Source organism: Sorex araneus, chromosome 1 (assembly GCF_027595985.1).
Source record: "Sorex araneus isolate mSorAra2 chromosome 1, mSorAra2.pri, whole genome shotgun sequence".
In the NCBI taxonomy this organism is placed as follows: domain Eukaryota; kingdom Metazoa; phylum Chordata; class Mammalia; order Eulipotyphla; family Soricidae; genus Sorex; species Sorex araneus.
Window position 1 is genome coordinate 364,857,884 of NC_073302.1, and position 13,500 is coordinate 364,871,383.

Genomic DNA, 13,500 nt, shown 5'->3' on the forward strand with positions numbered 1-13,500 from the left:
AAAATTGCTCTAAAAATAAAAATTATTTGTGTGCCTGATATTCTCGTACTTTCATATTATGCATATTGTGGAACTATGTGATACCTACTTGATACTCTTTCAATTTTTAGTGAACAGAGAGTACAATGGGCAGAGTGCTTGCCTTGCAAATGCCAACTCAGGTACAGTCTCTGGCACCAGATATGGTCCCCTGAGTTTCACTAGGCATAAGCCCTAAACACCACTGGGTATGACCTGAAAACGGACAAGCAAAGCAATGGTTTTTAGTAAACATTATCTTAGAGCACACCTTATAAAACTCCAAATAAGAGCTAAGTTTGAAAAATATTGTGAACAGTGTAGTTCACTCTAAAATTGCATGTCTACCTTTTAAGTAAACTCCTTTGGTGAATTTCACTCATATTCAGGTTTGAGAACCACTGCTTTATGACTACCTGCTCAAAATTTATTTAAAAAAGTCAAACTCATAAACATTGCTTAGTATGATAGGTACCACATGAGTGTCTTTCTCCCTGGTGTCAGTTTCACGTAAGTCTATTAGTAGTTACTTTCTTCTGAAGTTAAGGGTTGGAGGGAGGATTAAGTAGTGATATACTTTTATTTTCAGGTGCCAGGGAAAAACCCTGCTATGCATTAGTGCTCTAATACTGAAGTTTTGGTACACATTTTCTACTAGTTTACTTAGTTGTATAGATTACAGTATTTTCTGAGTCTTCTAGTGATCCATTTACTCTCAGTTGATACTGAAAAGTAGACTCGAGCATTAAAAAAAATTTCAGTAACCTGTTGTTAGGTGGCTGTTTCATTTCTATGAAGTGGACATATGCTTAACCCTTTAGCAAGTTAGATTGTTCTGGCAGTAAGTTAGGGCTTTACTGAGAATTCCTATTTTGTTATTGTATTAAGATGATCTTTGTCCAAGTATATGTCTCTGCAAATCTATTGAACCATATGAATGTCTGTGTAAAATTATAAATAGAAAGATATTAACTTTATCCCCAGCTTGACATCTTGTTAAGGGTTATATATAACTCTTGAATAAAATGTAAATAGTGAAAAAAAGCTGCTAGTCTCTCTTTTTTTCGGGGAGGGGGGTCATCACACCCGACGATGCACAGGATTACTCCTGGCTCTGCACTCTGGAATTACCCCTGGCGGTGCTTGGGGACCATATGGGATGCTGGGAATTGAACCCAGCTTGGCCACATGCAGGGCAAACGCTCTACCTGCTATGCTATTGCTCCAGCCCCAAAAGCTGCTAGTCTCTTGCAGGTTACATTTGTTCGTGGGATTTGGTATTTACCAAACTTTGATCAAGATAAATAGTATTTTTGGGAGGAACATCTAAATAATGTGCAGGTTATTCCTCTAGGAATCTTAGGATCTTATCATAGAGTTTAACAAAGCTGTCTGGAGGCTGCATACAGGAACTACCTGGTTCTATATTCTGTAGAATTACTGAAAAAGAATTTTTTTTGGACAATACTCTGTTGGCTCAATATGAGTGATAATACTCTGTTGGCTCAATATGAGGCAACTCTATGAAGCTTCTTTACGTTACTCACTGTTAAAACTTTATTGAGGACATTGAAACCACAAGGGAAATTTTTTTCTCATTTCAGTACCAGGAACTAGGAAATGTTGCATGGTCTTCCCTGAGCAATGATCTGTATTTATCGCATGGGTAATGAATCATTTGATTTACTATTTCCGTCATCATGTTAACTGTTACAAAAGTTGAAACTGGATTTTTTACCCACTTCTATTTAATATAAATTCCAGCTGCTTAAGCTGTGGGATCATGTAACGATGTGGGGGTTGCAAAAAATTGGCAATAGTAAAGGTTTTTGCATGCTCAATAGCCAAAAATTAATTCAAAATTTACTGTGTAACAAATCCGAGGTGTTTGGAGAGTCAAATTTCCCATGTCAAATTTCTCAGATGAGAAGGGATTGTAAGAGGGAAAATTCTAAGAAGACCTGGTATGAATGACTTGGCAGCTTCATTTTACTTGGAGTTCTACTGGAACCTCTATTTTTTTCTTTATATTTTTTAATTCATATTTTATATTTTAAGTCATAAAAAGGTCACTTAGAGAAAACTTACAAGAATAGTACAAAGGTTTTTTGTTATATGTACCTAGATTTCCTTAACACATTTTTCTGTTCAGGTGCATGCATTCTCTCTTTCTCTCTCTCTGTTTATAGACAAATATCTCCTATTTTCTTTCTTTTTTTTTTTTTTTTGGTTTTACAACATTTGTCTGTAAAAATGAGAGTGGGGCAAGGCATATAGTTCACTGGTAGTCTATATGGCTTCTGCATGTTGTGAGGCCCTGGATTTGATCTCTGGCACTACCAAAAAATATAAAGCTTGTAAAATGCTTATTTTAGATATGACTAAACGAATATAATTTTTAATAGGCAAGAATGAGTTAATTTCATACCTATACTGAAGAAAGAGACCAACAGAAAGACTGTTGCACATGTAAAGAGGCATATTTATGTGATGCTTAAGGGAATGTTGGCTTGTCTTTTAGACACTTTCCATGTCTCAATGAAAAATAGTTACTTTGAATGGCAAAAGGGAAAATTGGAGATTTTTGACATAAATAATAGAAAGTTACACATTAAAAAGTGTAAGTAATAAATACCAAAGCATGAAGAAGGCTTGGAAATGTATTTGCTTTAGTAATCAAGTCCAATTCAGTTAGTAATCAGGTAATCAGCATTGGTCTATAAGTCAGATTTTAATTCAGAAATGTTACTTTTAAATAATTTAAGTTAGAAAATAATACTGTATTTCAGAGTTTCCATATTTACCCCAAATTTAAGCTCATGTTAGTAATAAGGAATTCTTGAGATATGGATATTGAATGACACTTGTTTTGGTGGGCCGTTTGGGCCACACCTGGTGCTTGGAGATCACACTGGTGGGGCTTAGGGACCACATGCCGTGCTGAGGGTTGATCTCTGGTCAGCTGCATGTAAAGCAAGTGCTTTAATCACTGTACTCTGTCTCTGGCCCTGGAATGGCATTGTTTATATACGTGTTCTTTTTCAAAGTAAATAAAACATATACTTTATTTGGACCAGGACTCGGGACACATGCTTTATAGATACATCCCTGGTGGTCCCCAAGACCACAGCGCCTAAGCACAGCCGCATCCTCAGGTTCTAGCATTGAACCAGCTGACCAGGTTGGCCTAGAATCATCGTGAGTATTCCCTGGTCATGGCTTAGAAACCTCCCAAAGTATATTTTTGGCATTTTTGTTTGTTTGTTTTGGCGTCATATCCAGAATACTTGTACTTAATTCTGGCTCTGTGCTCCAGGATCACTCCTGCTGGCACCATGGGATTGATCCAGGGTTGGCTGCAAACATAGAAAACACCTTGCCCCTGTATTATTTCTCCAGCTCTCCCCAATACATTTTTTATTATCTCACGCAATATGGAAGGTATTTTAGTGGTGTATATTCTTAATTTTAGGTACTTTAAATCTGAGCTTGCAATGAAATGACTAAAAGTTTTACACAGAAAATAGGAAAACAAAAATTAACTTTAAAGTATTGTTAATTAAAGATGCAGTATATATCTTGGACATATTTAAAGAAAAATACAGCACAAAACTCACAACATGAAACAACTGTAAAAATAATAAGGGATTGTCCTATGGTCTATCTGAAAATAAAACATAGTTGAAAAGAGTTAAAAATTCATCTAAATTATGTTCATGTCTTATTTTAATACAGTTTGACAGAGGAATGTGAATATAAGAAGAGCTTCCTTTTCATCACATAGTATAAGTTTTTTTACTACCCATATTTGGTAATAGAAATAGATTTGGTCCATATTTGTGTATGTACTTGTAAACCAAAATGATTGTCTTTTGAAAAGACATATTTGGGAAGGGGACGGGTTGATGGAGAAATAGTGCCGTGGGTAGGGCATTTGCCTTGCATGGGACTTGCCTGGGTTCAATTCCTGGCAACCCTGAGCACAGAGCCAGAAATAAACTCTGAGCACTGCTGAGTGTGGCTCCCAGACCAAAAAAAAAACAAAAAGACATATTTGGAAAAGCAAAACCAACTCCTCTGTAATCTTGGCCAGGAGGAATTATGGTTGCAGATGAAATCATCGACTGACCTTAAAATAAGGTTGGTCCAGGTGAGCCTGTGTAAAACCAGAAGCTTTTATTGGAGAAGAAGAGGGTAGAAGGATCAGAACAACAGAGAGGGTGGTGCTGTGAGACTCAGCTGGCCAGCAACAGCTTTGAAGATGGAAGAGAGCCAATAGCCAATGAAATTAGGTCAGCCTCTGGGAGCAGGAAAGGAAGGATTGGATTCTCCCCTAGAGACTCCAGAAGGAACATAGCCCTGCTGACATCCTGATTTTAGCCCATTAAGACACCTCTTGGACTTCTGGCCTTCAGAACTATAAGATGATAAATTGGCATAGACTTAAGTCTCTAAAAAAAAAGAAAAGAGATAGGCAGATGCAAAGTAGCTGAGAAGTTACTCTATATAGCAGACAAAATTTTATTTAGTTCTTATTTAAAAGTAGCTTTTACCAAAATATTAAAAAATGGGAGTACCTCTTATGATAAATAATATTCCAGTTTGTAAAGCAAAATTTCTCATATTGAACTTTATTTTAAAATGACAGATTCAGTATGTTGATGTAATCTCAATCCTGTGAATAACTGGGGGTATCCTACAAAAGTCTCCAAACAACATAAATCCAGAATTTTTGGTAAATATTTTTGAATTCTGTAAGGAATAACTTAAAAACATTTTAAAATGGGATGCCTCATGGTCTATCTTTAGATAAAGAATAAGAAACATTGAATATCTTTAAAGCACTCTTGAACTGTAGTTTGTATTTTAAAATGAGCCTAAAGCAATTTTTCAGATGTGTGATTTGGTACTTTTACACATAAGGATAAGGTGAAAGAGGTGGTTTTAAGTGAATGAGAAATACAACTCGTGGGTAGTATACTTTACATTTGCTTTGATCAAAAGCTTTTTTCACTTACTTTGTGAAGATTGATAAACACAGTTGATTTCAGATTTATCTTAATTCTGATAGGTATTCTTTTAGAATCATTCTATAATTGCCATTTGAATTTTACATCTTTTTGTACATTTCCATGATATTAATAGCCACAATTATGTATGTATTTATTTTTTGGATTTAAAATAGAATCTTTTGATTAGTTTCTGAATGGACCTAAATATAACTTTTGGATTAAATTTATGAAACATTTGCAGAATGCAAATAACTATTAATAGCTCTTGTCTTCTTGGGCACAGATAGAGAAATATTGGAGACGTATTGAAACTCTCATGAGGCTATTGGAATTTCCATTTCAAAATGAGAGTTAATAAAGACAAACTTAAATTACCCTAATGGTTATTCATTTTTGTTTGGTAGCCTTGAAAGTGACTTCCCACTTTACAGAAAGGGGGAGAGACTAACAGATGGTAAACCTGTGAGTTGCAACCTTTGCCTGCCTCCCCCATGTCATTACATGCATGGGCCGCTATATTAGTTTTTATAATATAAAAACTGACTTAACCCTTTTGAGAATTTTATGTCCATACTAATTGTAAGTTCACTATCTTAGTGTCTACAGATGGTACGAACCTTTTATTTTTTTAAAGAAGATATTGTGATAGCCTTAAAGATTAGCAATCCTAGTGCATTCTTTGGTTAGCCTTTTCTTAAGAAAGTAGTAAAGGAGAAAGTAAACTCTGAATGGGCTATGCTACAATAACATAATTAATAATCTTGTACTTTTACTTTAGTCATTAGTTTCTTAAGGGTTATTGTTATTTACTATACCCACAGAATACATAATAATTTTCATTTTGCCACTAAAAACTTATAAAAAGAATTGAAATTTAAAATATTCTGTGTGGAGGGAAGGATTTTTAGAATATGAAAACTGACTTATGCATTTTCTTTCACAGACATTACAGGCCAAGATTATAGCTAGAAATTAAATTTTTGAAATGACAGAAAAGGGTCTTATGCTAGATTTAGATGAAATTATAGGTTGCTTACCAAAAATATGTGGTAAATAATTTTCACATTTGATATCTTATGGGTTAAATATATCTTGGGTCTTGACCATTTTGTTACTGAAAGAGGATATATTTTGTGGAATTCTCGAATTTGGAGGGTCTTAGAGTTAGTGTCACCCAATATTTTTATGCTTTCGATGAGGAAACCAAGAGTCAGAAAGATCTAGTGGCATGCCGAGTGTTGCAGATTTGTGGAACTGGGATTACAGATTCTTACCTGAAGGTTGTGGGCTGGATCGATAGCGTAGCGGGTAGGGCATTTGCCTTGCATGCGGCCGACTGGGGTTTGAGTCCTCTGCCCCTCTCAGGAGAGCCCAGGAAGCTGCCAAGAGTATCTCGCCTGCACGGCAGAGCGTGCTTGAGCAATTCAATGAGCAACGGGATGACAGTGACCTGAAGGTTGTATCAATGTGAAGCTAAACTTCTGGGTATTTGCTGTACCAATTAGACCTATTATTTTTAATATTTGTGCCCAAATTTAGGTTTCTCTCCATTACTAGAGCATAGTCTTTTTGTTTTGTTTTATAACACATGTGCACTAGTGAATTTTTGCATTAGAAACCTAGAATAATAAGAAAAAATATCAGCTCTGTCTTTGTGTCTATTACATATTTTCTAGAACCTGAGAAAATGATAACTAAGTTTGTGTGCACGTGTGAAAGGAAAGTGTAATTAAACTCCTTTTTTGGAATAATGATTTCTGAGTCACAAATAGCTTTGGTCTGAAGCTCTTTTAAATCCCCTTCCTCCTTCCTCCCTCCTTCCCTTTTTCCTTCCTTCCCTTCATCCCTTCCTTCCTCTAAAATTTTTGTTTCATTTTTTATAGTTTAAGAGACATGGTTTTCAAAACTGGTATTGGTGTGGTTCCATATATAAAAATTGCAACACTACTTTGCTGACCCGAGCTTGATTCTTGGTAACCCTGTAGAGTCCCCCTGAGCCCTGCCAGGAGTGATCCCTGAGGGCAGAGCCAGGAGTAAGCCCTGAGCACCACTGGATGTGTCCCAAAACCCAAAAAGAAAAAGAAAAAAATAAAGAATAGTTTCAGCACCACACCCTCCAACAGAGTATCTGCTTCCTTCCACCCCCATGTCCCTTTCTCCGCCACCCCCCCTTTCACTGTGAGCTCCTTACTGGAGACCAGCTCTCAGGTTTTGTTTCCCTTGTACATCTGTTCCCCTCCCCCCCATGTGTCTTTATATCCCACATAGAGAGATGGTTCTGATTCTGTCCCTCTCCTTTTGTCTAACTTCACTTGGCATTATAATACTCTCCAAGTCCATCCAAGTCGCTGCAAAGTTCATGATTTCATCTTTTAGAGTGATTCATAAAGCTAAGCACCCAGTGTATCCTTTTTTCCAGAAATGTCTACAAGATTCTGAACATCATCCTAAAGACACTAGAAACGAAGTATTTTGTATCTTGTTGCAAAATAATAGTCCTTGAAGTATTGACAACTGAAAATATACTTCATTTAGTTACTACTGTTTATTTCTTGTGTAGTGCTAAGGATTGAACCCAGGCCTTTATACATGTAAAATATATGCTGTATCACTGAACTACATCCCCAATCCCTGATGCTCACTTTGTGTGTGTATGGGGGGTGGTGGTGGGCGGGGGTGAGGAGGGCACCTGGAAGTGCTCACAGCTTATGCCTAGCTCTGTGCTCAGAGCTCATTCCTGGAAAGTCTCAGGACTTGAATACTCTTCATCTTTTTTCTTCTATCTCCTTTTTTTCCCCAATAAAAGTGAAAAGTCTTCAGTTACGTCAAAATAGAGGGCAAAATTATACTAGCTGAGAAGAGGATTCATGTTAAAAAGATATATATGCCAAGTAATAAGAACAAAAGCCAAAAAGCTGAGCAAATCAAGTTAGTGAAAGATGATATTTAGGGGGCAGAGATTAGGCAATTGTCTCGAACACAGCAGACCTGGGTTCAATCCCCAGCACGAAATATGGTCCCTTAGCACTGCTAGTCATGATCCCTGAGCACAGAATCAAGAATAATCCCTGAGTACAGCCAGGTTTGGCCCAAAATCTACCCATCAAAAAAAATTGATGAGATTTAAAACAAAAAAATTGATGAGATTCAGAAACTTAACAGAAATAGGTTTAGTATAATCTAGATTGAACATTCGTAAAACTGAACATATTAACACAATGAAAACTCATAACACTGTAATAATTTATTAATGATATAAGAGTGATAATGATGTCAGAGATTCCTTAAAAATCTATCATTTATAATTTTGATTTATATACTTATTTTAGTCCTGCATGGCAAAGCCTGGCAAGCTACCCGTGGTACATTCGGTATGCCAAAAACAGTAACAAGTCTCACAGTGGAGACGTTACTGGTGCCTGCTGGAGCAAATCGATGAACAATGGGACAACAGTGCTACAGTGTTATAGTGCTACTTATTTTAGTGCTGAGATCTAACTTCCAGCCTCAGACCTGTGATTTCTGAGCTTGATCACTGAGTTAAATACAACTTTGACACTAGAAGTCTAGTACTAGATGACCCTAGAACTCAGTCATCAAAGTTGCATAACAAAAACCAAAAAAGTACAATGAAAATCAGGTAATTTATTTTGAAAAAAGAAAAAGAGTGATTTGTGAGTGCTGGGTGTGGTTCAGGAATAGTATATCAAGATGTCAGACAAAATTGTGAATTAAACATTTATTTGAAGTATTTTGAAAAGAAAAGCACAAGAAGAAAAGGTTGATTTTAACTTCTCTCTCTTCAACTTTCTTTCTTTCCAACTCTCTTTTCCTCCGTCTATTTTCTCTTCATTTTCTCTTTTATTCTAACTATTTACAGCCTGTACCAGGCCTTTCTTCTGAGGTAAGCATTCTCTGGTGTTTTTCCACTCTCCCTGTCCTACATACAGTAATTGAACTGTCTGCCTCACATTTTCATTGTGTATATGTGTTGCACCTTCCCCCCACCCCCCGCCAGTTATTCATTGACACACTGTGTGTTGGCATCTTTCATATTTTGTAAACAACTTTGCAGTAGACATTGAGGTAGATATTACTTTTTGTATTACTGTTTCCATATTATTCAGATAAGATACTGAAAAGCGGGACTGCTGAATCATATAGAAACTGTAGTGTTTTCAAAAGTGATTTTATCAATTGACATGCCTACCAATTCCTTTTTCCCTGCACCCTCTTCAACACCTATTATTGCTGCTTGTAATATAAGCCATTCTCACAAGTGCAGGGTTGCACCTCATCGAGGTGGTGAGTTGCATTTTCCCTGAGACCAGTACCAGTAAACATTTTTTTCGTATACCTATTAACTATCTGTAGATTCCTTCTGCAGAAGGGTTTGTTTTTATCTTGTTCCCATTTTTTATGGGAGTGTTTGTGGGTTTTGTTGTTATTGATAGGTTGTGTAAGTTCTTTATATTCCTTATATATAAGGAATATAAATGGTGGATAGGAATCTCCCATTCAGTTGGCTCTGTTTTATTCTGCTTATATTCTTTTGCTGTACAGTAGCATTTCAGTTTATTGTAGCCTTAATTGTTTACTTTTATTTCCTTAGCTGTTGGGCTCAAATACCCACAAACATCTACAATATTAATGCCATGGAATGTTCCACTACATCATCTTAGATATATCTTGTGGTTTCAGGTCTTATATAGAGATCTCTGCTCTGCATTGAATTTATTTTTGTATATGGATTCAAGAATACTCCAGTTTCATTCTCCTGTGTATGACTACCTAGTTTTTCCTATCTGGTCAGTTTTTCTAAGACTCCCTCCTACTTTTCTTCCTTCCTTTCTCCCCTACTTCTATATTGTTTTTTTACTAGTAGGGTTTAAAGTTGACTCCTAGGCTAAGGGCATTCATTTCTCTTCATGATAATTTAGTCTTCTTCTGATGTCAAGAGTTTATTTTATATGCAAAGAACATTAATTATGCCCTAGTGGAAGGGGAGAAGTGAGTAGGTCATGGGGCTACTTTTCCTTTTCTAGTCAAGTAAGGTAATTGATGCCTCCCATGTCCAATTAAAGCTGCATATTAGACTTTAAGATCAAAAAGTTGCCTCTTCTTTCTGTATATTAATTTGAAGTGGACAGTGCTTACATATTTGTTTTCATCTTAAATGTAAATAATTATTTATAGAATGTCTGCAGTAAATATTCTTTTAATTCTATGGTAAATTTTTACTACTTGCAAGTTTTTCATGAAAATCATACTAAAATGAAAAATGTTTGCTTTCTCCTCTTAAAATACCATTCATATGATGCTTCTTACAAAGAGATTTTATGTGATTGACTTAAGAACTCTACTTGCTAGTTAAATAAAAACCTGAGTACAACTAAATTTTCACAAAAATTAAATTCTAGTCTTGTTTAGTTGGAGAAGTAAATAGTTTATTTTTAGGAAATGGTTTTGTATAGTCTATAATTTTGTGTTTCTGTGTGATGGAGTGTTTATATTGTTTATTTTGTTAGTATAACCTAGGTAATAAGAAAATGTTACTAGACATTCCCTTTTGTTTTTTTCTTAAAAATGTCAAATCATACCATAGCCACCCTCATTAATTCAGTGGTGAACTAGAACTTGCATACATAGAAAAAATTTCTGCATGCTACCCTTTAAAATTTAGTCACCATGAAATTAAAAAATTATCCATGATTGGATTTCGGCATACAATATTTCAACACTGACCTGTTCACTTTTCTCCACCAATACCCCACTTTCCCCCTCCCCATTCGCCTCCCAGCCACCAGTCTGTCTAAGTTTTTTTTAAAAAGTAAGTTTTGCACTGTGGTTTATAGTACTGTTGCTGATAGAACAGTACTGGTGCTGATATTTTCATGCATGTGATTTTTGCTTTTCGTACAAAAATAGTAAATAACTGATACTTTGTTGTGGTGTACATCATGTTTATCCCCAAAACAAAAGAGAGAAACAAGCATTTTTGAACCATTTAAATATTTGTGCTAACTTTATCTAAATTTTTATATACACTTCAAAATTAGTGCTGTATTTTAAATGCATTTTAATGATACTGTTTTGTGTTTATTGAGTAAAATTAACCCACCAGGAACTGAAATTAGTGTTTTAGTTTTGAACTTTATTCCTAAGGAAAAATACCCTTGATTTTACAACTGTTGAGATCCCCATATTATTAAAGAAAGAAAACCAGTTGGGAATTCTGTGATGAATTTGTATATAATAAACTTCCTATCAAAATGACTCTTGAAATTATATTAAAATGATTTCCCCTGGATGTAGTCTATAGAAACTTTCATTAGAAAGGTTGCTTTCATTTGTTAGAGTTCTCAGAAAATGGTGAGGCTAGTGTTTTTCTAACAAAGTTTAGAAAAAATATTAAATGCTTGTGAAATTAGTGAGGAAACATTCTTCTATGGTCATGAATATGGGCTTTGTAATTGACTTAACTTTTGCCTTAATCTTTAATTTTGTAGGTATTAACATTTTTTATAATATTTCTATCAGATATTACCTAATTTTAGGTTTCAAATACCCTAGAAAAACTTAAATTTTAAGCCAAGCATCTTCACAGCTTCTCTGGATATGCAAATAGGAAGAGAGAATATTTGCTATAAACTCAAGAAATAATTTCATTACTTAACTTTCAGTCATTTTAGAAGAGAGGAGAATCATGATTTGCAGTAGTACCAATACTTAAGTTTTAGGCAGTTTTACTTGATAGAAATAGGGATAGGTAAGTGTCAGTATGCATTAAAATTCTTGAAGAGTTTTTTCAACATAAATGTAAAGAGGCTTATATGATTTATTTGAAAATTAGTTTCTCTTTCAGGTATTTATTACACTTATTTATAATATTTTCAACCCTTTTAAAAATAGAATATATATTGGAAAATTTAGCCCTGTAGAGAATATTTAGTTATACTACCAGATTAAGAGAGATTAATATATTAAGGTATAGGAGTACAGAATTTTTTTTTTAACTCTTGAAATTTGCAGGAGCAGAAGAGAAAGTAGACTATGGAATGGATCTGAAACATGGCTAAGAATTTTGGATTTAAGCATTTTGTGTAATTAAAAGTACACTGAGTCTAATAAGATCTGACACTAGGTTTTCCTAAACTGAATTTCTCACTGCTTTTCTTTCTTTTTTTTTTCCTCAACACAGGAAACCAGTTTCCTCCTATTGCAGCACAGGATCTTCCTTTTGTTTTAAAGGCTGGTTACCTTGAAAAACGTAGAAAAGGTAAATTATAAGATTCTGATGGGGAAAAAAAATGCATAAATGCTTTTAAACTTTGACAAAACATGCTTATCTTTAGGTTCTTTAAAGACTCTAAAGAAAATTTGAATGACATTATCTAAACCACAGAATTACGATTTTTAACACTCAGTAAGTTTTTTTTAACACTCAGTAAGTTTTAATAGCAAAGTATTGGTCTGATTTTTTTTGTTTCCAACCTCCACTCTTTGTAAACGATTCAGAAGCTGTGTCCTCCCTCCTGCAGCAAGACTGCTGGCCATAATTATGTTTTTCCAAATGGAATTTCTCACCATTCTCCCCAGCCAGCCGCAGAGCAGTTTACCTGTGCCAGACCCGGCACACACCAGGTCTGCTGTGGGTCAGACTGAGCCTAGCAGACTGCTTCTGCTTTCTGTTCTTCGTTCAGTGTTCCTTCCCATTGGCCAGGATAATGGGGAGATGACCGTATGGTCTCATTCTTTCAGTACCAGTATCTAATGGCAGTGAAATATGGAGGAGGTGTCACAATATGGGAAGTGATAAGCAGAGACTCTCTTTATTACCATTCTTATCTTTCAGGTAGTTCCTGGGAGCCCTTTATATTCCATTTGCTTTTCTCATTTGCTTCCTTAGCTGAATTTTAAAGTTATCAGAGATAATAGAAATAATCTTGGTCAAGTCTTCCCGCAGCTTTTGTAACTGAGATGCAAACAAATCAGTTATCTCAATGCAGTGGTGTCAGGGCCTTTTTGACTGTCCTTGTCAGAGAAGTTGGTTAGCTCATGCCAGCAGGTGATACCCCATGAATGTAGCAGCAGCTTCCTCCATCTGTGCTTTACTCAGTGCCTTTAACACTGTTTTATTATTATTATTATTATTATTATTATTATTATTTTGGTTTTAGATTTTAAAAAGTGTTTTTTGCTTGTTTTTTAAATCTCTGGATAAGAAGACACAAGATAGTCATAGTATTTCCTCCCTTTAGCAAAACCTCCCCTCTTAAAATAAAAAAATGTAGCCTTATGATGATACACATATTTTATCTAAACTTGTCTTTTTCTCTCATTTTTGTAGATCACAGCTTTCTGGGATTTGAATGGCAGAAACGGTGGTGTGCACTCAGTAAAACAGTATTCTACTATTATGGAAGTGACAAAGGTAGTATTGGTGGTCTAATATACCAGCTTCTAGTGC

At 35.2% G+C, this 13,500-nt stretch overlaps 1 protein-coding gene across 1 annotated transcript in view; it reads left to right on the forward strand.

Annotated features, from left to right (window-relative positions):
• Positions 1-13,500, forward strand: part of SKAP2 (src kinase associated phosphoprotein 2) — a 191,435-nt gene that overhangs the window by 102,429 nt on the left and 75,506 nt on the right. Inside the window, exons 5-6 of the mRNA XM_004604065.2 lie at positions 12,232-12,309; positions 13,381-13,464. Of these exons, the coding sequence (XP_004604122.1) occupies positions 12,232-12,309; positions 13,381-13,464 (162 nt within the window). The remainder of the gene's footprint in view (positions 1-12,231; positions 12,310-13,380; positions 13,465-13,500) is intronic.